General features: G+C 45.9%; 2 protein-coding genes across 2 annotated transcripts in view; one reads left to right on the forward strand and one right to left on the reverse strand.

The window, feature by feature from the left end:
- mipol1 (mirror-image polydactyly 1) overlaps positions 1–25048 on the forward strand; it is an 86402-nt gene that overhangs the window by 48227 nt on the left and 13127 nt on the right. Inside the window, exons 10-12 of the mRNA XM_085767964.1 lie at positions 1421–1591; positions 7662–7715; positions 18325–18419. Of these exons, the coding sequence (XP_085624090.1) occupies positions 1421–1591; positions 7662–7715; positions 18325–18419 (320 nt within the window). The remainder of the gene's footprint in view (positions 1–1420; positions 1592–7661; positions 7716–18324; positions 18420–25048) is intronic.
- Positions 20293–22361, reverse strand: LOC146963139 (uncharacterized). Its single transcript, XM_085767930.1, has 3 exons — positions 22186–22361; positions 21221–21327; positions 20293–21037 (listed from the first exon to the last, which is right to left on the reverse strand). The coding sequence occupies exons 1-3, from the start codon at positions 22186–22188 to the stop codon at positions 20293–20295; spliced, it is 855 nt and encodes a 284-aa protein (XP_085624056.1). The 5' UTR covers positions 22189–22361.

Consider the following 25048-nt stretch of genomic DNA (forward strand, 5'->3'; position numbering starts at 1 on the left):
AAATGGGGTCACGAGCCAAAAAAGGTTGAGAACCACTGCTCTAGAGGGTTAAAAGTTGTCCTAAGTCAACTTTAATCGTCATTCACGTGCCTTTCCTCAATTATCTGGACTATGAAACTTTGGGAGATTGTTTTTGAATGTAATTTCTTTGAAATTAGCAAAAAACATTTTTTTTGAATTTTTATTGATTTTCCACGTTATCAGCTGATTATCTAAAAATAGAACGTTGCGACTTCCGACTCATTTTGCCAGAGCGGGTCACATATGAGCAATAGTTCAACAAAATTGACTTGGCTGATCTGGGCAATATTGGAGTGGTTTTAGGGGTTATTGATGATGCTGAATCCATTTCTGACATTTTCAAAATTCAAAATGGCTGTCTAAACCGGAAGTGACCAGATTTTAACTGCCAGTGGGCCGATTTTGATGGATTTCAAAATCTGGTCACTTCCGGTTTAGACAGCCATTTTAAATTTTGAAAATGTCAGAAATAGATTCAGCATCATCAATAACCCCTAAAACCACTCCAATATTGCCCAGATCAGCCAAGTCAATTTTGTTGAAATATTGCCCATATATGCAATTATGCTAATTTATGCTAATGATGTCTGTTATGCTAATTGTCCAATATATATAAGTTAGCATCCGGCAGTTTCTGAATACTGGGGACCCATACTATCTATTTCTAACATAAAACTTTGGGGTACTCAACATTTCCGGGTTCTCATTGTTGGCAAGTAGACTATTTGTTATTGATCCTCTGATCAGCTTCCTGTTTGTTATTGATCCTCTGATCAGCTTCCTGTTTGTTATTGATCCTCTGATCGGCTTCCTGTTTGTTATTGATCCTCTGATCGGCTTCCTGTTTGTTATTGATCCTCTGATCAGCTTCCTGTTTGTTATTGATCCTCTGATCGGCTTCCTGTTTGTTATTGATCCTCTGATCAGCTTCCTGTTTGTTATTGATCCTGTGATCGGCTTCCTGTTTGTTATTGATCCTCTGATCAGCTTCCTGTTTGTTATTGATCCTCTGATCAGCTTCCTGTTTGTTATTGATCCTGTGATCGGCTTCCTGTTTGTTATTGATCCTCTGATCAGCTTCCTGTCTGTTATTGATCCTCTGATCAGCTTCCTGTTTGTTATTGATCCTCTGATCAGCTTCCTGTTTGTTATTGATCCTCTGATCAGCTTCCTGTCTGTTATTGATCCTCTGATCAGCTTCCTGTTTGTTATTGATCCTCTGATCAGCTTCCTGTTTGTTATTGATCCTGTGATCGGCTTCCTGTTTGTTATTGATCCTCTGATCAGCTTCCTGTTTGTTATTGATCCTCTGATCAGCTTCCTGTTTGTTATTGATCCTGTGATCGGCTTCCTGTTTGTTATTGATCCTCTGATCAGCTTCCTGTCTGTTATTGATCAGGAGGTTGAGGAGCTCCTTCGGTGCATCCGTGATGCCGACTCGGTCCAGGAGGTTCAGCAGTTCGGATCGGTCCTGGTTCAGCGTCTGCAGTTGGCACGACAACGAAGGAATGACATCACTGCTCAAGAGATGACGGTCGTCATGGGAGAGAGAGACGGCTCGGTCGCCAAGGTGAGTCCACTGACCCGTCCAAGACCAGGTCCAAGACTAGACCCAGGTCCAGGTCCAGACCCGGGTCCCTAACCCAGACCTGGACGACTGTCTCCAGATATTAAAGTTGGGCCAGAGTTTGTTTAGATGCAGGTTTGTAGTCAAGTCACCAACTCTTGAGTCCCAGTCAGTGTTTAAGTCCAAATCCCAGTCACCGTAGACACCAAGTCGAGTCTGAGTCCAGTCATCATCACCTGAACTCAAGTCCAAGTCTCAAACCTCCAACATGCGAGTCTGAATCCTCAACGGTTGAATTTAAGTCCAGTTTGAAGTTTGAAGAACAAATTTGGCACCAAAACAGGCATCTTGCTTCTATCCTCCGTTCATTGTAAAACTTGTATTTATTGATGTATAGGTGGTGATATCTGTAACCACAGAGCCCCGAGGCAGCGCTGCTCTTCTGTCCAGTTCACACATGAAGCTTCACTTCATTCAAACAAACTCATCAACAACTAAACAACATTCAACAACTAATCAATGAGACCAACATTTATCTCCTAAAGAGAATTAAACCAGCCGGCGGTAAACCAATCGGCTCTCTGTCTCACCCCGGGGTGATGACGCAGGTTAACCGGCCGACCGGCTCCGCAGACCGGGCTGTTGCCTCGGTGACGCCCCGGTGACGCCCCGCAAAAACGCGTTAAATGTTTAAAATGAATCACCAAAATGAACACGTTAACTTTGGCAGCTCTAAGATCAGATGTAGACAAACTTCCTGCTCTTCTTCAACTCTTCAACTTGTTCAGTCTGAGTTTCCTGTTCGACGCTGATCAGACTCTTTGGTGTTGAATCGGAGTTCGGAGTCAATAAAGGATCAATACGTGAAGAAGATCCCGATCCTGATGAAAGAGTCAATAAAGGATCAATACGTGAAGAAGATCCTGATCCTGATGAAAGAGTCAATAAAGGATCAATACGTGAAGAAGATGAAGGAGTGGAGGTAAAATCCAGACGTGTCCGTTTCCCTCCGGAGGCCGATTATTATCGAAGTTCACTTCACAGACTTTATTACAAAAACCCACAGAGTGCTGGATTTATTACCCACAATTCATCTGGCCTCATATACGGCTCTCTGTGGGAGGATTGGGAGGGGGGGGGGGGGGGGTGGGGGGGGCGAAATGAAAAGAGATGAGAAGTCTGACTGATGGAGGGATGACAGAGGAGAGGAGAGAGGCCCCGCCCCCTCCCGATGCCGCTGATGGAGATCAGTCCTTCATCTGGTCCTGCTGTGACTGACAGTCGCCACGGCAACAGGCCCGCAGCCGCAGCAGCAGCAGCAGCAGCACGGAACCATGGCAACAGTTGTCTGGGCAGCAGAGAAGGAATGATGTCGTGGTGCATCAAGACCAGTGATGCAAGACAAGTAGTACTTGTAGTAGTGAAGTGGTACTTGTAGTGAAGTAGTACTTGTACTAGTGAAATAGTAGGGGAGACCGGGGTTGGTTGGCTACAGGGGTTGGTTGGCACACCCCTGTTTTCTGGCCTCCTGTTGGTCACAGACTCACAAATGTGACATCAAAATGATCATCTTTTTGAGCTGCACTTATCTAGTTTGTTAAAACATCTGAAAATTACTCACTTTTTTGCTGAGGGCAAAAAATCTGTTTTTTAGTACCAAAAGTAAAAAATTGCCCCCCGCACTTAAAGTGTTATAAAATTGCTTTGGATAAAGATATTGGAAATGTGTTACTTCCAGTTTGTAGAGATAGGAGTCGGCTTCAATTTGATATGAAACTTGAAAGTCTTTGATGAGTGATGTTAACTGGGCAACATCATATATTCACAAAAGTGGGTTTGTTTTGGTCGGGGTTGGTTGGCACACTCATGTCGGGGTTGGTTGGCACACACAAACCAACCCCAAAATGCAGTATACATATATTAAATGTGATTAAACATAATTTCATACAATTCAGTGCATTGAGTGCAAGAAATGGGCACATGATTTATGCAGTGAAATGGGCCACAAAGCCTGTATATGCCAATACTGTAATTCCAGTGAGTCTATATAGGCCTTAATGTAAATAATCTGCTTCCACCCCACACAGCAAATCTAAAACACAGTGAGATGGAAAGACATAAAAATACAAAGAGGTGATATGCTATATTTAAGAATAAATTATATGTTCATTGAATATTTTCTCTTTAAAAAAAAAAAAAAGAAGCTCAAATCATTTACTGTTTGATGTTCTGTGTACGTGTTATCTTGTTCGTGGCCTTAAATGCCCTGTTTTAGTGTTATACATGCAAATATATGCATGCACTATGCTATCTCCTTAAATTTGAATATATTGGAATTAAATTTCCAATTTATTATTATATTGGTTGCTTCATCCATTCATTTTTACATTGTGCCAACCAACCCCATGAAGTGTGCCAACCAACCCCGTGTCGGGGCTGGTTGGCACAAGTGCGCAGTATGATTTTATTCATAAATAAATTGATTTTAGAATATAACTGTGGACATGGAAATGTGTTTAGTTAAAGCTGACACCTTAACCTTTCATTTAAAGCTGGTTTGAGTATTCTCACATAAATGATGCCAGAGTGCTATGGCAAAGAGTGAAAAGTGTGCCAACCAACCCCGGTCTCCCCTACTTGTAGTAGTGAAGTAGCAGAGATGGGGACTTGAGTCACTGTTTTGATGACTTGTGACTTGTGACTTGACAAAAAATAAAAGACTTGCGACTTCACTCGGACTTGGACCTTAAAGACTCGGTGGGGGGGGGGGCGTTACCATAGCGACGAGCTAACGCAGCCTTTTTTTAAATCTCCTCTCCTTCAGCCTCACGTTGTCACTGCTGCAGATGCTGCTGCAACCACAGCAACTACAGCCGTCAGCTGATTGGCTGTTAGCCTGTCACTCAGAGCATCAGGGATGTTTCAATGCTCCACATTCTTTGACTTTTGAATATAAAATATCAAATGAATAGCCTCTAAAAAAAAAGCTCTACAACTATTGAGTATGAGTGCAGGCTGAGAGTGGTGTTGTCATGATAAAATAGAATAGATTTTCTATTCTATTCTATTTTATTTTATTCTATTCTAATATATTGTCTTCACTTTATTTAGATCAGATTCTGCGGGTGAAATTGCAGTAATAAGGTGACTTGACTTGACTTGACTTGTCCAAAGAAGAATGACTTGGGACTTACTTGAGACTTGGACATTTGTGACTTGGTCCCATCTCTGTGAAGTGGTATTTGTAGTGAAGTGGTCCTTATAGTAGTGAAGTGGCACTTGTAGAAGTAAAGTGGTACTAGCAGCATCATGTTTGCCAGGCTGTAGCGGTACAGTGATGGGTCCTATGGGGGCGTTAGTTGCAAAGTGAATGGTGGAGTGATAGAGGAAGTTGAGCTGCTCCACTGCTCATTGGAGGAGCGGTTGCCTTAGAGAAAGCTGAGTCTGGCTTCACTTTCCACTGCAGAAAGGACGGGAGCTCAGTGTCAGTCCAGACTCCCAGGTCTTTATAGGAGGAAACCAGATCGAGTCTTTGGTCAGAATGGTACCATCTTGGAGGGGCGAGCTTTCAACCGAACCGCATGACCTTGGTTTTACTGGGGTTTATGGCCCGGCCGAGGGCGGAGAAGCCGGCCTGTAGCATAGAGCGCTGTGTCGTCGACAAAGGGTTAGGGTTAGCACATTCACCACGCTATGAGATAATAACACAACGTTACCACACAGAGTTGTTTTAGAGGGAAATTCATGCAAAACCTCTGATGCACGTTGCCTTCAGGGACAGTTTGTGGCAACGTTGGTAACGTTGTGTTATTATCTCATAGCGTGGTGAATGTGCAGCTCACAACTTGTCCACCAGAGCGTTGTGGAGTTGATGGATTGTGTATTTGATGAGTTTCATCAATGAGGGAAACCAAGAAATCCCATAATGAGCCTCCATTGGTAGCGTAGCTCTGAGCAGCTCACGGCTCTGCTCCACCGTTCTAAAAACAGCTTGCACCGACAATTAAAGGTAACGGACCTACTGCTATGACTATAGGGATTATGGCAATGGGCCAGTTTGACTAGATGTTGAACTATCCCTTTAAGGAGGGAGGGGTCCAGAAACATCTCTCTCACCCCCCCCCCCCCCTCTCTAGCTGCTCCTCCATCTTTAACCCCGCCCCCTCGGCGTTAACACCACCCTCCATGGTAACACCTTAATCCCGCCCTCGATCCGCCGCCGCGCCGCGCTGAAATATGTTTCAGATGCGGCGGTAATCCTCGGAGGAGAAGAGGAAGAGAGGGAGCACTCCACCCCCCCTCCGTTCACAATCCCTCCTTCCCTCTCCTCATCTCCCAGGGATTATCTCCTGCTGCAGCACAGACTTCTGGGAAATATTAGAAAGCTGAGTGATCCCCCCCCTCCCTCTCTCTCTCTACTACAGCTGCTCCTTATTGGTTGTTATTGATTAATTACCTGTAATTACAGGTAATCACAGTTCACCTGCTCTCACTAACTCTAACCCGATCAATATCAGTTCTGACAGACGATCAATAAAAATCAGGGCCGGTTCTAGGCAGGCAGTGGCTCAGGCAGTAGAGCGGGTCGTCCAATAACCAGAGGGTTGGCGGTTCGATTCCCGCTCTCTCCCAGTCTCTGTCGTAGTGTCCTTGGGCCAGACACCTTACCCACCTTGCCTGGTGTGCATGCGTATGAATGATCATGGTGGTCGGAGGGCAGCTGTGGCTACAAAATGTAGCTTACCACCACTGGTGTGAATGTGTATGAATGAATAATGGTTACTGTACGAGCTTTGGGTGTTGGGTAACAATAGAAAAAGCTCTAAATAAATGTAATCCATTATTATTATTATTATATATGAGGGGGGGGGCAGTCAGAAATTGAAGGGGGCATCATGTGAACACATCATGCTCCAGCACTTTGTTTTCTCTGTGCTTATAGTAACTTCATTGAAGTCCCCCCCCCAGAAAGGGGGGGGGGGGGACTGCTATGGTCAAGATTTACAAAACTGAAAGGTAGTGTTATGATACTAAATAAAAAGAAGAAGAACAGAACATTTTAGAAAAGAACAGTGTCTCTTTTGGTCACTTGGTTGATTGATCGCTGACTGTGATTGGTTGTCTGATCGATGACTGTGATTGGTTGATTGATCGATGACTGTGATTGGTTGTCTGATCGATGACTGTGATTGGTTGTCTGATCGATGACTGTGATTGATTGATCGATCGATCGATGACTGTGATTGGTTGATTGATCGATGACTGTGATTGATTGATCGATCGATCGATGACTGTGATTGGTTGATTGATCGATGACTGTGATTGGTTGTCTGATCGATGACTGTGATTGGTTGTCTGATCGATGACTGTGATTGGTTGACTGATCGGTGACTGTGATTGGTTGACTGATCGATGACTGTGATTGGTTGATTGATCGATGACTGTGATTGGTTGACTGATCGATGACTGTGATTGGTTGATTGATCGATGACTGTGATTGGTTGTCTGATCGATGACTGTGATTGGTTGACTGATCGGTGACTGTGATTGGTTGATTGATCGATGACTGTGATTGGTTGACTGATCGGTGACTGTGATTGGTTGACTGATCGATGACTGTGATTGGTTGATTGATCGATGACTGTGATTGGTTGATTGATCAATGACTGTGATTGGTTGACTGATCGATGACTGTGATTGGTTGATTGATGACTGTGATCGGTTGATTGATCAATGACTGTGATTGGTTGACTGATCGATGACTGTGATTGGTTGACTGATCGATGACTGTGATTGGTTGACTGATCGATGACTGTGATTGGTTGACTGATCGATGACTGTGATTGGTTGACTGATCGATGACTGTGATTGGTTGATTGATGACTGTGATCGGTTGACTGATTGATGACTGTGATCGGTTGACTGATCGATGACTGTGATTGGTTGACTGATCGATGACTGTGATTGGTTGACTGATCGATGACTGTGATTGGTTGATTGATGACTGTGATTGGTTGACTGATCGATGACTGTGATTGGTTGACTGATCGGTGACTGTGATTGGTTGTTGCAGTGTAAACGTCTGGAGCAGGATCTGGATGAGGAGCGGGACCAGCGTGCGACCAAGGTAACACACACACACACACACACACACACACAGGTTGTGTCCTAAACCCCTCCTTCATTCCCTCCTCCCTCCTCCCTCCTCGCTATATAGTGACTCACTGGTCAAATAAAAAAACACTTTCGGACACGACTCCGCCGCACAGTTAATGACCTATTACGTCGTGTAATTAAAACGTTCCGACCGCGATCGTAACGGACGGTGCAGGTACCATGGATACAACCATGGTAACGGCCGGTGTAGAGGAGTAAAGCAATATATTAAGCGGTAATATATATATATATATATATAAGCATCAAAGATGTTCAATCAAACCCACATAGTTTGAAACAACGTTCAAAACACACACAGCCCAGTGTCACAACTAAGCATAAAGTCCGCTAGCTTAATGCTAACGTTAATGTAAAACACCATAGACGGGCTAACAGAAATTAGCGTCGCTATCCAGAGTCTGTGGTCAGTTTATAACGCTTGTTAGGAAATTTGCTCTGACGTTTGTTGTGGGAGTCTGTGGAAGCTGCAACCGGACAACTCTGACAGCTGGACACATTTATTGAGGCTGCTGCACTACTGCATTTATTTGGTAGCTACACCGGTCACTACTGCATTTATTTGGTAGCTACACCGGTCACTACTGCATTTATTTGGTAGCTACACCGGTCGCTACTTCATTTGGTAGCTACACCGGTCACTACTTCATTTATTTGGTAGCTACACCGGTCACTACTGCATTTATTTGGTAGCTACACCGGTCACTACTTCATTTATTTGGTAGCTACACCGGTCGCTACTTCATTTATTTGGTAGCTACACCGGTCGCTACTGCATTTATTTGGTAGCTACACCGGTCACTACTGCATTTATTTGGTAGCTACACCGGTCACTACTTCATTTATTTGGTAGCTACACCGGTCACTACTTCATTTATTTGGTAGCTACGCCGGTCACTACTGCATTTATTTGGTAGCTACACCGGTCACTACTTCATTTATTTGGTAGCTACACCGGTCACTACTGCATTTATTTGGTAGCTACACCGGTCACTACTTCATTTATTTGGTAGCTACACCGGTCACTACTGCATTTATTTGGTAGCTACACCGGTCACTACTGCATTTATTTGGTAGCTACACCGGTCACTACTGCATTTATTTGGTAGCTACACCGGTCACTACTTCATTTATTTGGTAGCTACACCGGTCACTACTTCATTTATTTGGTAGCTACGCCGGTCACTACTTCATTTATTTGGTAGCTACGCCGGTCACTACTGCATTTATTTGGTAGCTACACCGGTCACTACTTCATTTATTTGGTAGCTACACCGGTCGCTCTGGGTCGCTGTGGTAACGGCGATCCGTGACCGCAATGCATGATGGGATATCTTGCTCCGGTTAGTGACCATGGGATGTTCACTACATGTGGTGGTGAATTATGGGATAGATTCAGTCACTAGATAGTGAACATTAATAATCACTAAACATTCAGACACCACTACAACAACTGGTCACTAGATAGAGAGGAGGGGGGCGGGGTTAGGACACAGCAACTCTCTCAGGTATTTATATTACATGGTGATGATGGGATGTCTTCTCTGTCGTCATGACAACCCGTCTACTCCGTCGTCATGACAACCTGCCGTGGTGGCGACGCTGCAGGTTTTGTTTGCCAACAAGTTGTTGTTCAAACAAGACGTGTGTTTCTTCTTCTGGATCAATGACCTGATCAGAGGAAACAGGAAGTAAGAGGAGGGGGAGGAGGAGGCGCTACTTCCTGTTTCCTCCTCTTCCTCTCCCTCCTCTTCCTCCTCTCTCCTCCTCCTCCTCCTCCTCCTCTCCTCTCTTCTCCTCCTCTTCCTCCTCTTCCTCCTCCCCCCCCTCCTCCTCCTCCTCTCAGCTTGTTGTTATTGTAGCCTCTCAGTGTTAATGAGCTGCAGCTCTGGAGGATTAAAGCTTTTTAATTTCACCCAGAAACAACAGCTGCTGCTAAACCAGGACAGACTGAGGCAGCTCAGACCAGACTGCTACTGTAGACCAGGACCAGAACCAGAACCAGACCCAGACTACTACTGTAGACCAGGACCAGAACCAGAACCAGACCCAGACCCAGACTACTACTGTAGACCAGGACCAGAACCAGAACCAGACCCAGACCCAGACCCAGACTGCTACTGTAGACCAGAACCAAGACCAAGACCAGACTACTACTGTAGACTAGACCAGAACCAGACCAGACCCAGACCCAGACGGCTACTAGACCAGAACCAGACCCAGAACCAGACCCAGACCAGACCCAGACGGCTACTAGACCAGAACCAGAGCAGAAAACAGAGCAGAAGTCCTCAGTTTGTTCTAGAGCTTCTGCGTGGCCAGAGGGACGGACGTGGAAACAAACTGCCGGCTTTGACTGGCGGTAAACACAATCCCGCCAGTTTGTTTTCACCAGGGGCCTGGCCACAAGCCCCGCCCACAACACGGCCACAAGCCCCGCCCACAACACGGCCACAACACGGCCACAACACAACCACCTGTTGCCATAAAAGGTCAAATCCCTGATGAACATTAGTACACAGTCGTTAGGGCTGCGTATCAATCAGAAGCTTTCAATACCGGTACCGATACCTTCACTTCGATACCGGTACCAACACCGATACCTTCTGTAGTGCCCTTCTTGTACCAATAAGACGGGCACGGTGGCTGGTCTTCGGTGTTCGGACGCGTGCGTGTGCGGTAAAGCAATGAGTGCCCAAAACGAGGTTACACTAGTAAAAACAACATTTATTACAACAAATACCTCTTTCGTAGTGGCAGTCAGGACACAAAACGACACATCAAACACGGTCAAAAACTGTGTGCCTTGGACCAGCAACACCTGCCCTGATTGCCCTGGTTTAAATCACCCCCGCGACCCGGAAGTGCGTGACGCCACTTCCGGTGTCAACGGAGGTTACCACAATAAACCCGCCACATAAAGAACAACAAAATAAAGGCTAAAATGGCTCCTACACCTTCACTTCAATACCTTCACTTCGGTACCTTCACTTCAATACCTTCACTTCGATACCTTCACTTCGGTACCGGTACCAATACCGATACCTTCACTTCGATACCTTCACTTCGATACCGGTACCAACACCGATACCTTCACTTCGATACCTTCACTTCGATACCGGTACCAACACCGATACCTTCACTTCGGTACCGGTACCAATACCGATACCTTCACTTCGATACCTTCACTTCGATACCGGTACCAATACCGATACCTTCACTTCGGTACCTTCACTTAGATACCGGTACCAACACCGATACCTTCACTTCGATACCGGTACCAATACCGATACCTTCACTTCGATACCTTCACTTCGATACCGGTACCAACACCGATACCTTCACTTCGGTACCGGTACCAACACCGATACCTTCACTTCGGTACCGGTACCAACACCGATACTCGATACCTTCACTTCGATACCGGTACCAACACCGATACCTTCACTTCGGTACCGGTACCAACACCGATACCTTCACTTCAATACCTTCACTTCGGTACCGGTACCAACACCGATACCTTCACTTCGGTACCGGTACCAACACCGATACCTTCACTTCGATACCTTCACTTCGATACCGGTACCAATACCGATACCTTCACTTCGGTACCTTCACTTAGATACCGGTACCAACACCGATACCTTCACTTCGATACCGGTACCAATACCGATACCTTCACTTCGATACCTTCACTTCGATACCGGTACCAACACCGATACCTTCACTTCGGTACCGGTACCAACACCGATACCTTCACTTTGATACCGGTACCAACACCGATACCTTCACTTTGATACCGGTACCAACACCGATACCTTCACTTTGATACCGGTACCAACACCGATACCTTCACTTCGATACCTTCACTTCGATACCGGTACCAATACCGATACCTTCACTTCGGTACCTTCACTTCGATACCGGTACCAACACCGATACCTTCACTTCGATACCGGTACCAATACCGATACCTTCACTTCGATACCTTCACTTCGATACCGGTACCAACACCGATACCTTCACTTCGGTACCGGTACCAACACCGATACCTTCACTTCGATACCTTCACTTCGATACCGGTACCTTAACGATACCTTCACTTCGATACCTTCACTTCGATACCTTCACTTCGATACCGGTACCTTAACGATACCTTCACTTCGATACCGGTACCTTAACGATACCTTAACTTCGATACCGGTACCAACTCCAATACCTTCACTTCGATACCTTCACTTCGATACCAGTACCAACACCGATACCTTCACTTCGGTACCTTCACTTCGATACCTTCACTTCGGTACCAGTACCAACAACGATACCTTCACTTCGATACCGGTACCAACAACGATACCTTCACTTCGGTACCTTCACTTCGATACCTTCACTTCGGTACCAGTACCAACAACGATACCTTCACTTCGATACCGGTACCAACAACGATACCTTCACTTCGATACCGGTACCAACAACGATACCTTCACTTCGATACCTTCACTTCGATACCAGTACCAACACCGATACCTTCACTTCGGTACCTTCACTTCGATACCTTCACTTCGGTACCAGTACCAACAACGATACCTTCACTTCGATACCGGTACCAACTCCAATACCTTCACTTCGATACCTTCACTTCGGTACCAGTACCAACAACGATACCTTCACTTCGATACCGGTACCAACAACGATACCTTCACTTCGATACCAGTACCAACACCGATACCTTCACTTCGGTACCTTCACTTCGATACCTTCACTTCGGTACCAGTACCAACAACGATACCTTCACTTCGATACCGGTACCAACTCCAATACCTTCACTTCGATACCTTCACTTCGATACCAGTACCAACACCGATACCTTCACTTCGGTACCTTCACTTCGATACCTTCACTTCGGTACCAGTACCAACAACGATACCTTCACTTCGATACCGGTACCAACAACGATACCTTCACTTCGATACCTTCACTTCGGTACCTTCACTTCGATACCGGTACCAACAACGATACCTTCACTTCGATACCGGTACCAACAACGATACCTTCACTTCGATACCTTCACTTCGGTACCGGTACCAACAACGATACCTTCACTTCGATACCTTCACTTCGGTACCTTCACTTCGATACCGGTACCAACAACGATACCTTCACTTCGATACCGGTACCAACAACGATACCTTCACTTCGATACCTTCACTTCGGTACCGGTACCAACAACGATACCTTCACTTCGATACCTTCACTTCGGTACCGGTACCAACAACGATACCTTCACTTCGATACCGGTACCAACAACGATACCTTCACTTCGGTACCAGTACCAACAACGATACCTTCACTTCGATACCGGTACCAACAACGATACCTTCACTTCGATACCAGTACCAACAACGATACCTTCACTTCGGTACCTTCACTTCGATACCGGTACCAACAACGATACCTTCACTTCGATACCAGTACCAACAACGATACCTTCACTTCGATACCGGTACCTTAACGATACCTTCACTTCGATACCAGTACCAACAACGATACCTTCACTTCGATACCGGTACCAACAACGATACCTTCACTTCGATACCAGTACCAACACCGATACCTTCACTTCGATACCAGTACCAACAACGATACCTTCACTTCGATACCAGTACCAACAACGATACCTTCACTTCGATACCAGTACCAACACCGATACCTTCACTTCGATACCTTCACTTCGATACCTTCACTTTGGTACCGGTACCAACACCGATACCTTCACTTCGATACCTTCACTTCGATACCAGTACCAACACCGATACCTTAACTTCGATACCTTCACTTCGATACCGGTACCAACACCGATACCTTCACTTCGATACCGGTACCAACACCGATACCTTCACTTCGATACCAGTTCCTGAACGGTACCCTAACCCTAACCCCTAAGAAAATGACATCACACAAATCTTGAGTTGTATTTTTCTATTTAGTCTACTTTCTGGCCCCATTGTGAACCTGAAAATGTTGAGTACCCCAAAGTTTTATGTCAGAAATAGATAGTATGGGTCCCCAGCATTCAGAAACTGTCGGATGCTAACTTATATACATTGGTCAACTAGCATAATTGACATAATCAGCATACATTAGCATAATCGCCTATATGGGCAATATTACAACAACTGCTTGGCTGACCTGGGCAATGTTGGAGTGGTTTTAGGTTTTAAGGGTTTTGATGATGCTGAATCCATTTCTGACATTTTCAAAATTCACAATGGCTGTCTAAACCAGAAGTGACCAGATTTTAGAGGATGCTGGTTGGACATATAACTCATGTATTTGAAATAATTAAAAATGCATTCAACTTATAAACTAGATTGATGCTGCATAATGTTGCTCAGAAGAGGACAGAACAGCAACCAACCAACCAGCAGCTTTTCTAAAGGTCAACAGGTAGATCGCCCTGGCAGGTGTCACAACTACACTGCAGTCACTTTATTTACATGAATTTTGCAACTGAAAATATTATTATAACCACTTCCATACCTCATTTCTGTAATTCACACATTAAGGTTTTTAAATATATTCAGCTGGATATTCTAGTGCAGGGGTACTCAAATACATTTTTCGAAGGGCCAGAATTTTTCTTAACAGACACCTTGGGGGCCGCACATTCAAATAGGCCTAGATTGAAATTAAATTCACCTTTTTCGTCTAATAATTTAAATATTTTTTATTTTACTTGTAAGCACATAATTTTTATTTATACACTTCATGGTGTTTTGTATGATATAAAATGAAAAATCTTGACATTGTCATATCATCATTTACATATCATGCTGGAGCTTTACACTGCTGGCTTGTATCCTCAGACATGCCCTGTGATTTTCAGCTTAAATGAAAGGAGGCTGACCATCACAGGACGTCTGACTCTGTTCTGAGGATACAAGTCATTGGTCCTGAAATGTGTGTTTCTCTTCTATAACACACATTCTACATCTCGGAGGCGACGTCTTTCCACACATGGGCTTCCTTCACCTTTCAAACGAGGCAGAGCTCAGTGGAAAACATAGGTGACACAGGCCGATGGGACCGGGACACAACAGCGGGGGAGAAGCAGGTCGTGCAGCTGTGCACCGCTGACGTGCACGAAAAAACAATTGCGTCTCATCAAATGCGCGCGGCTACGGCTTTTGAGTTGTGAGCGTGCATGACTCGCGGCTACATTGAATGGGTTTGAGCGCGCGCAAAAGACGCTTCATCTGAACGGCCCCCCATGCATGATGCACACACAGTTGAACCAAGACGGCGGTGAAAATCACCCACGGTCTCTGCAGACAGGCAGGGAAAACCCTGCCGTCCAGCCCGCTCCCCAAACACTCGCGCATGGTGATTTGGGTTCGTCAGCGTTTCTGTATCCCAGTGCAGCGCCTCACAGGCACACACAAACGCTCCGCACGTGTTTCTATGTCCCAGCGCATTGACTTACAGGCGCACGGAGCCCGAAAATACAGTATACAGTAATATGTAAACTAGTAGAACTCAGTCGCGGGTCTGATTGGAAGGTTCGGCGGGCCGGATGCGGCCCGCGGGCCGCCTATTGAGTACCGCTGTTCTAGTGTAAAGGGTTTCTGATTTGTTGAGAAAAATGTGTTGTATGTGCGCAGCATCGCAGAGCGGCACAGAGAGGAGAGGCCGCCTCTCGGAGATCACGTCAAACACAACTAAATAGAATAAAGTATTCTGTGCAAAGCGCCAGTTAATTAAAGCTCAAGCTTAATGGTCCCATGAAAAACATGAATTTACCGTTCCAGCCCTGGTCGTCGCTCTGTCAGTGGTAGTGGTAGTAAAACCTGTCAAAGCTGCAGTATCACTGTCAATTAGTTACAACTGCAGTAGTACTGATAGCAGTGCAGTAGTAGTAATATCAGTGTAGTAGTGCAGTACTATTGATAGCAGTGCAGTAGTAGTAATATTAGTGTAGAAGTGCAGTAGTATTGATAGCAGTGCAGTAGTAGTAATATCAGTGTAGTAGTGCAGTACTATTGATAGCAGTGCAGTAGTAGTAATATTAGTGTAGAAGTGCAGTAGTATTGATAGCAGTGCAGTAGTAGTAATATTAGTGTAGAAGTGCAGTAATGCAGTAGTATTGATAGTAGTACAGGAGTATTGATAGTAGTACAGGAGTAGTGATATAGTGCCAGATGCGACTAACCCCTTGGTCTCACTGCGCGCGGCTTCTCGGGCGCTTGGCTGGTCGCACTGGGAGCTACTTCTTCTCCTTCTCTCTCCGCCGGTCAGACATCGACTGCAGTCGTTCATACTCGTATTCACTCGGTTTTCCACACACACGTCATTTTAAACATGTGTGTGTGTGTCTCATGTGCAGACGCAACAGTCAAATATGTATAGACGGACAAGCAACAACTTAGTTAATCATCATTTAAAGCAGAAGTAAGCGATCCGGTGGTTTTGGCTAATGCTGCGTTCCAGGCAGGCTTTTGAAATCGTAAATTACAGCTTCAAGTCACAACTTACGACTTTGTAGCGTTCCAGACAACCCACTCGTGTTTCTCCGACCTGTTTTACCTGTGAAAGTCACTATAACGGCCACTCGTAACTTCTGACCCGTGAACTCGTACCAGATCGAACTGGTACCACTTCACGGTCGGAAAAATCCGAGTTTCCTTGAACGCACCATAACAGTCCTCGTCGCTACGTCGCCACATTCACGGCGTTCCTTGGCTGCACACACAGCCCTGCATGCCGTTCTCTCTCCTCATTGGATAAAAACTGTAGGATACGATAAAAGTTTTCTCCTCGGCTCAGAGCAGAGCAGAGTGACTGACAGACCCGTGTTTCAGACCAAACACTCTATAGAAGTGATTGCTGTCGGAAGATACAACTATTTAAGACTTAGATTAACACAAATATATCACTTACTTCTGCTTTAATTATTTTATTTTGAAAATTGACCGGATTCTGCCTTCTTTTCTGTGCCTGACTTCCTGTCTGGTACGATCTGGTCTATCCAGCTTGACAGACGGCGCTCGCGGCTCTTGTGAAAAATAGAACTGAACCGATCTGAAGCGCTGCAGGCGCGTGCACAGCGCTCCACTGCGCTCCACTGCGCTCCACTGCGCTCCACAGCGCGAGATGTGCGACCAGGCAGACCTGTTAACGTGGCTGATCTGAAACTGCCTCCGCTCCAGGGCTGCGCTTCGGTTCCACGTCCAGTGTGACCGGGCTGTAATACTCCGATGTGACATATAGTCCGGAAAATACGGTAGTTGTGATAGTCGTGCAGTAGTATAATATTCATGCAGTCGTAGTGAAAGTAATGCAGTATAGTAGTGATACTAGTGCAGTAGTAGTGATAGTGCTGCAGTACTTCACATTTGGGGCTCGTTGTGAACATTTGTAACCACCAGCAACACACAGCTCATGGTGTTCCTCCTCCTCCTCCTCCTTCTCCTCCTCCTCTATGGTAATTCACCACCACCACCTCCTCCTCCTCATGTCAGAGGTCCAGCCCCCCCCCCCCCGGTGACCTTCACTCCTCATGTTAAAGGTCGCCTCCTCATCTCCTCATCATCACATTTGGAAATGATTGTGATTAATCAGCGTCGGCTCGTTTGAAGCGTCTCCTCCGGCCCGGCTGGAGAAGTCACATATTGACTCTCTGGGTTTGGTCCTTTTGAAGTCTCACTTTAAACGAAGGGACCTGGACGGCCCCAATTAGCATAGAGGGGGGGGGGGGGGGAGGAGGAGGAGGAAGAGGAGGAGGAGGAGAGGAGGAGGAGGTCAGGATCAGGTCTCTGCTGTAGGTCAAAGCAGACACTAGGACACCTGAACACCTGAAGATACCCAGTTCCCCTGTGGAACTCGTTCATCCCTCTGTCCACTAAATCTATGAATGAGCAGCTAGTGTGATGATGTGTATGAATGTTTGCGTGTCCACACATCTGCCACTAGTACTTTCTGAGGCATATTGCACTTTAATGATTTTACTGTATGTTCTTAGTACTTCCCTGCTGCTTTTCCCTCCTACTGTTGTTGTCTTGTTGTGAAGCAGCACTGCTCTCTGTCCCAGAGAAGTTTCTCCTACGGGAGACTAATCAATGATTCTGACTTTGACTTGACTCTGAACAGATAAACCAGCTTCACTGACCAGGCAACAGGTGAGAGCAGGTGAACAACAACATGGTGACATCATCAGTCACAGTGAACGGTCCGGCTGCAGCTACACGGCAGCTCTTTCTCTCTCTCCCAGCATGCACCTGGGCTGCGATGAGCCGCTGCCTTAATGAGGCGGCAGCTAAACGGCGGCTGATGAGTGTTGACTCTGCTGCTCGTTAAGTTAATTAGTCCTTTATTTAAACAGAGCGTGTCCCTGAGCTGCACTCACAGTTAACAAAGTACAATTAACCAGAGTGTCACTTCAACAACCCCACACACACACACACACACACACACACACACACACACACACACACACACACACACACACACACACACACACACACACACACACACCCCCTCACAGGTGTTTGCTGTGTGTCTTTCAGGACGAGCTGCTGAGGTTCCAGAGAGAGAGAGACGGCGCTCTGGACGACATGCGGCGGCTGGAGGCGGAGCTACAGGCACTACGAGCCAATCACAGGTCAGACTGTTGAAATTACATATCGTCAAAATATAATACATCCATACATGCACCCATCAAATATTTAAAAGGATAGTTCAACATTTAGTCAAAGTGGCCCATTGCCATTATAATCCCTATAGTCGTAGCAGTAGGTTTGTTACCTTTAATTGTCGGTGCAAGCTGTTTTTAGAACGGCGGAGCAGAGCCGTGAGCTGCTCAGAGCTACGCTACCAATGGAGGCTCATTATGGGATTTCTTGGTTTCCCTCATCATCAAACTCATCAAATACACAATCCAACAACTCCACAACGCTCTGGTGGACAAGTTGTGAGCTGCACATTCACCACGCTATGAGATAATAACACAACGTTACCACACAGAGTTGTTGTAGAGGGAAATTCATGTAAAACCACTGATGCATGTTGCCTTTAGGAAATCCCATGAGCCTCCGTAGCGTAGCTCTGAGCAGCTCACGACTCTGCTCCGCCGTTCTACATTGGACATGAACCTTTGTTTTATTTAGAGAAATCTAGGGTTGTATTCTGTTGTGAAACCTCTGAGGTTGTTTTATTTTTAAAATCCTGTGGTCATGTTTTATTTTGAAAACCATTGGCTTGTGTTTTATTGAGGAGGACGTTGAAGCCCACGGTGGCTCCTGATTGGTTCTTGTGTGACCGATGTTGTGTGACCTGCCCTGATTGGGTTTTGAACCCTGGTTTCCCGCACCACGGGCGACGATGCTAACCGTTTTGGTGGCAACTAGAGCATGACACAGGAGTGGATTTTCACTCCCGTCCCATCCCACTCCCAGAGAAAAAATCCCATCCCATCCCAATCCCGGGCCAGAGTAAAAAAATAAATCCCATCCCGTCCCACTCCTGTAGAATGACTCCCAATCCCATCCCGCTCCCACTCAAAGTTACTCCCACTCCCGTTTTTATTTTTAGTTTTTTTTAATTCATTATTCCTGACTTTATTCTGTAGCTCACACTTCACAGCTTCATCTCCTCCACCTCCCTCCATTGTTGTCAGGGTTTTCCCTGGGTTTTTTGAGACCAAGGTGGCAAAGGCCCGTGTGCACAGGGTGGGGGCGTGGGGGGTCAATTGATGAGCAGTGATATTATATGATATTAACTCTGATATGAACCATATCTTATTATTTAACTACTTAAATCACAGTAGTATAAACTGATTTGTTGAACTCAGCCTGATGTAAACATTATAACTCAATATGGCAATAGGGAGGCAGCACCAGGCACTGGAGTCAGGGTTAAAACCAGTTTAGAACGAATTGTCTTGTTGTTTACAACTACTACTGTAACTGTATCGCTGTTTAGACTAATCTGATGTTTGTGAAGTTTATAAAACCAATGATTGGACAAACATTACTATTTACGTGTGCACATTTTTGTAATTAGTCATGGTTATCATAGATTAGCCGGGCTAACGGTTAGCTACCTGTTGAACTTTAATAACTTAGTGACTCAATAAACGCTCCATGAATGATGTCTACATGTTGTGACAGACGACACAGCAGCAGTTTGGAATCTGAGCAAAGCTTTATTCAGAGACAGAGGAGGAGGAAACAGATGATTTTAGATCTTTACAGTGTGAAGACATCAAACCCAGAGGGGGGGGGGACTCTTTAGATGGCTGAGTCACAGATGTGAAGAGAGACAAGAGCAATCATGAGGTACAAACACTCAGGTTCTGGTAGATCAGGCCCAGAGACACTTTGACGTCCCAGAATCCTTTGGACTATATTCAACACAACAGCCAATCAGAAGACGGCTGGAGGCGGTGCCTGCTGACGGTGAAGCTGTGGTGGGAAACCAGGTGACATCAAATGTCTGTTGGCGTCTACTCTGAATCCTGAGTCCTCAGAGCTACACTATGGTTGACGAGGTCGCTTGGCCCCCCCAGAAGGACTGCTGCCCCCAGTAGGACTGCTGCCCCCGTGCGGACGCTTGCCTTGGCTGCCCCCCTGCCCCCCAGTAGGGCTGCTGCCCCCCTGCCCCCCAGTAGGGCTGCTGATCGGCTGCCACCCTGGTCTAGCGTTGTTGTCGATGCAGATGTTATTGATCTGCTCCCCTGAGAAACACTTGTGACACTCAAACGATGCCCACACTGGACCAGAACAGCGGAAGATGTTCTCACCAAACCCTGCGGCCTTGAGCTCCACCAGAGCCTTCTTCAGATTCTCTGTGGTAATTGTGCCACCAGATCTCGGCTGATTGAAGACGGTATTGAACACAAGGATGCGCTGACTCCAGCGTGTCATGACCTGAGTTCTTAAAGGTACCAGGATGTTGTTGTCCACCGCCGGGTTGGCGCACTGGTCTCCACACGGGGACAGGTACGAGTACATCAGGAAGGTTTTACCTGTCTGCTGCTGATTGTGATGCAGTGACGCTACATGGCCCAAGGCCCGTTGCTCCCCATGACCCTCCGGATTGGGTCTGGCTACGATCAGATTGGTGCCCCTGTACACACCACTAACAGCATCATTGGTTCTCCTTCCAATGATATTGAGAATTGTGTCATATTCGACGTTCCCAAGGTCTGTGATGAGACTTTGGGGCTGTGTTGTTGCTGGGATGTTGGCTATCATGCAGACCTGGTCTTTAAAACCATACCTGTCCAAAGAGAAAGACGAAGGGTTCAGAGGGACAAGTAAATAACTGGTCTCAGTGTCTTCAGCCTGCTCTGTTCAGACTCTGACACTGCTCACTGCTCACAGGCTAACTGGGCTACTTGGTTTGTGCTAACTGTTAGCATGCTAGCTGGCTGGCTGACTGATTAATCACTGATTGACTCACTGTCTCAGGTGTGTGTTGATGATGTTTGTCAACCAGTTCACATCCACAGACTGACTGGTCCCGACTGCCAGCAGCACCAGCAGTAGCGTCCCGGGCCGGAGACTCATCTGCAGGGTTAATAACACCAGTAATAACACTTAAATAACCAGTAATAATACCATAATAACTCTGGTAATAACAACACACAACATCACCAGACCTTTTGACCTTAATAATACCATAATAACAACAGTTAGACCAGTAATAACACAAGTAAAAACACCATAATAACAGTAGTAGTATTAAAGCTGCAAGCAGCTGTGATGTGCCCTCCCACACCCCCATGCCCCTGCTTGCAGAACCCCCACTGAAACAGCATGCGTGGTGGTGACCATCAGACTCTACTCTTGGTGTGAAACAATGGGGTAGGAGGTTTTGGAAAAATCCAAACCAATATGGCCGACTTCCTGTTTAGTTTAGACCATGGCAGCTGCCAGAGACTTTGTGCATCTTATCATGGTCTATCATCCTACCAGATTTCATCCATCTACCCCAAACGGTTGTGAGTGTGTTCAAGGCATGAACAAATACAACGTTTTTTTTAATGAAGGATCGCTATGGCGACCACAGCCATTAACTCTTTCACTACCAAAGACGAGTTATCTCGTCTTAGGGAAACCAAGCGTAGATTGGCTTTTTGGGCTAAACTAACCTATAATCAACCACCATTTTCACAAGACGGGAGCAAGATAGAAACACACAGTTTTGTTTTGTTTTTTGCTGGAAAGTAGAGACTGTATTCTTTCATTTGATGGATTGAATGTGTATATAGTAATAGTAGATAATACATGGTGGGTCTAAGAATATCAGTCAAAAAGCTGGAAAATACCTGGCAAGCTGGAGGAAGCTGCTGTGAGAATGCCTGGCAGTCAAAGAGTTAATGTACAGACCATAATAACATCATAATAACAGCAGAAGGGTCTTACCATCGTACCAACAAACTGCAACAAAAAGAGTGTGGTGGCAGAAAGAGGTGAAACAAGAGGAATCAGATGGACGAGACTCGGGTGTCAGATGGGGATGTCTTTATTCCACCACGGCCCCGTAACCAACGGAGACTCCAGATATCCTCCAACGTTACCAAGAGCGACTGCCTTTTTATACCAAACCCAGGCTGTGTGTGTGTGTGTGTGTGTGTGTTGGTGTAGCTACAGGGTTCATTCTGTTTCCCAGAAGTTTTAGCAACCTTCATCCTCCAATCTGTACTTTGGCAATGTAAGTTGGCTACTCAGCACTGTGTGTGTGTGTGTGTGTGTGGTGTAATTCACTATTTCACAATATTTCCCGGCTTTCCTGCTGTTGTTTTCAACTTGTCTCAACCTGCTCAGCTGGAGGAAGGTCGTTGCTCTCTCCAGCTGTGTTCCAGTTCAGAGGCTGCAGCCTTCGATGGCTGCATTTGAAGGCCGATGAGGTCACAGCGCTGCGTGAAGGCTGTCTGGTCCCAGTTCGTCCAGATTGGAAGTCTCCTCCAGATGCAGCCTGCAGCGTCCTCCTTTCCCCTGCATTCGGAGGATGCACCGCTACCATCCTTCACCGCCTCCCGTATCCCAAGATGCTTTGCTGCACCGTTGTTGTTATTAGCAACCTAGCCGCTAGCTATCGAACGGAGCAGCTCTGTGCTGTAGCCACGGTAACCCGGCTCTGTGGCCGGCTTAAGGCTCATTTATGCTCTACGTACGGACGTAATTGTACGCGTCCGTTTCAAACGTTTTTACCGTCACTGCTCACATACTTCCATGTGTCCTTAACGTTGGCATGGATGTTAACCAACACATCCACCAGGGGGCAGCTCAGAGTCAAAAGTTTATGACAACAAACATGGCGACTACGGAAGAGATCTTTAATGTACATCATAAATAAAAGAAGAAAACAGACTCGTTCTGTGATGCGGTGGTCGGTAAGCCCGTTAAATTAATCACAGCTGGAGGAGGAGAATTTTTTTCTCTCGTTCAGCCATCGTGTCTTCTTCTTCTTCTGTCTCACACTGGCTCTAGGCTCCGTATCGGGTCGTGACAGCAACAGCGCCCCCACGGTTTCCGGTGGTACTGCTCCGTTTGGTGCGTATCCGTAAGCTTTGTGGAAACGGACGAAAAACGGACGAAATGAACGCAGAGTACGGACGAAAGGCTCCGTCCGTATCCGTATGCGTAGTTAACGTTGAGCATAAATGGGCCTTTAGAGGTGTGGTCGCCCGCTGAGCTGAGCTCTGCTCTGGCTGCACAGGTGAGGAGCGGAGGCAAAGCAGAAAGCTATGAAAACACATCACTTTGCTCTTTATTCTCTATTCACTTAACAGCCTGAAGCCCCCCCCCTGGCTGCTGTTCAATGGTTTGTTTATTAGTATATTAATGATAACTGCCCTTGTATTGATTCTACTTCTTTAAAAAAAAAAAAAAAAAAAGTGAGGAGCGGTAGAGCCGTTGCAAGCGCCACTTTAACGTTCGGCCGTTGTTTACGTTCGGATGTAATCAGGAAATGCTCTGAGATAAGAATAAGACTTGAAGATGACTGGCACTGTGTGTGTGTGTGATGACTGTGCAGTCCTAGCAAACAGTCCAGAGTCCATGCAGCATGCAGCATGCAACATGCAGTGCCCCCACGATTGCAACATTATTGGCGTATGTCCTGTTAAATTGTCCCGTTAAACTTATCGGCTACAATAATCATCATTAGCATCATCACAGTATCTTCTCGTTCATGGTGTCTGAAAACCTCTGGCCTGTTGACTTCAGGCCTCATCCCATTACAACGTTTCCAAGGAGTAGTGTGGGCAGTGGCATTTATACATGTAGAAAAGTGGGCACCACCATTTCATAGAAAGGCTGCACACCAGAAAAACCACAGTGCTCTCTGTTGTTACTGATGTGTTCATCAGGGGTCCATGCATTGTAGCAATCACACAAGTCTAAATGAAGAATACAAGCTAAGATGCCACATCATAAGGTGACAAAACCAAACTCAGAGCAAATGAGAGAACAAGGACGGAGCAGCAAAGAGCTCAAGGCCACAACGGAGACACACACACTGTTAGGGAACGACGACAACAACAACCTTATGACACTCTTCACCATCTATAGAGATCCAGCACAACAATAATAATAATAATGCATTTTATTTATAGGCGCCTTTCAGGACTCTCAAGGTCACCTTACAATAAAACAAATAGTGAAGTGATGTGCTGTGTGGATGGGGTTCTAGAAATGACACGTGCAGCTGAATTCTGGACTAATTGCAGTTTATTGAGGGTTTTCTGTGGCAGACCATGTAGGTAGAAGTGCATTACAGTAATTGACTCTTGACCTGAGGGGAGGGGTAGACAGTGGGGTTATTGATGAGCAGTATTTGATTTTGAGACAACACTAACTGTGTAAATGTGTGTACTACCGGAGTAAGTTGTATACTACGTGACAATGTAGGCCTACTCATGGAAGTATTCGAATTGAGGCACATTTTAAAACAGAAGTAAGCGATCCGGTGGTTTTGTCTAACTTCCTGTCAGCCGATGGACTTAGCAGTCCCCGCCCTCGTCCCTACGTCACCACATTCACGCGCATCCCTTGGCTGCACATGGATGAATCGCACACACGCTGTTGTTGTTGTGACCATGTGATCTCTGCATGCTGCACTCTTCTTCTTTGGCGGGCGGCGCACCAACATTAAGGTGCAGTACCGCCACCTACTGTGTTGGAGTCACCTAGTATAGAAGTGCTGGAGCGGAATGATGGACTGCTTTTATCGGAGCGTTTATATTGGGGATTTTAGATGCAGTCCGATATAATCCGATATTCG

The sequence above is a fragment of the Trachurus japonicus genome, chromosome 22, assembly GCF_045865225.1.
Source record: "Trachurus japonicus isolate A0001 chromosome 22, Traja_1.0".
NCBI lineage: Eukaryota > Metazoa > Chordata > Actinopteri > Carangiformes > Carangidae > Trachurus > Trachurus japonicus.

What these genes read in the sequence shown, in the direction of transcription:
- LOC146963139 (XM_085767930.1), bottom strand. An exon ending in ATCAACACACACCTGAGACA is followed by an intron (nt 21,038 to 21,220) that starts GTGAGTCAATCA and finishes CTCTTTGGACAG; the next exon opens with GTATGGTTTTAAAGACCAGG.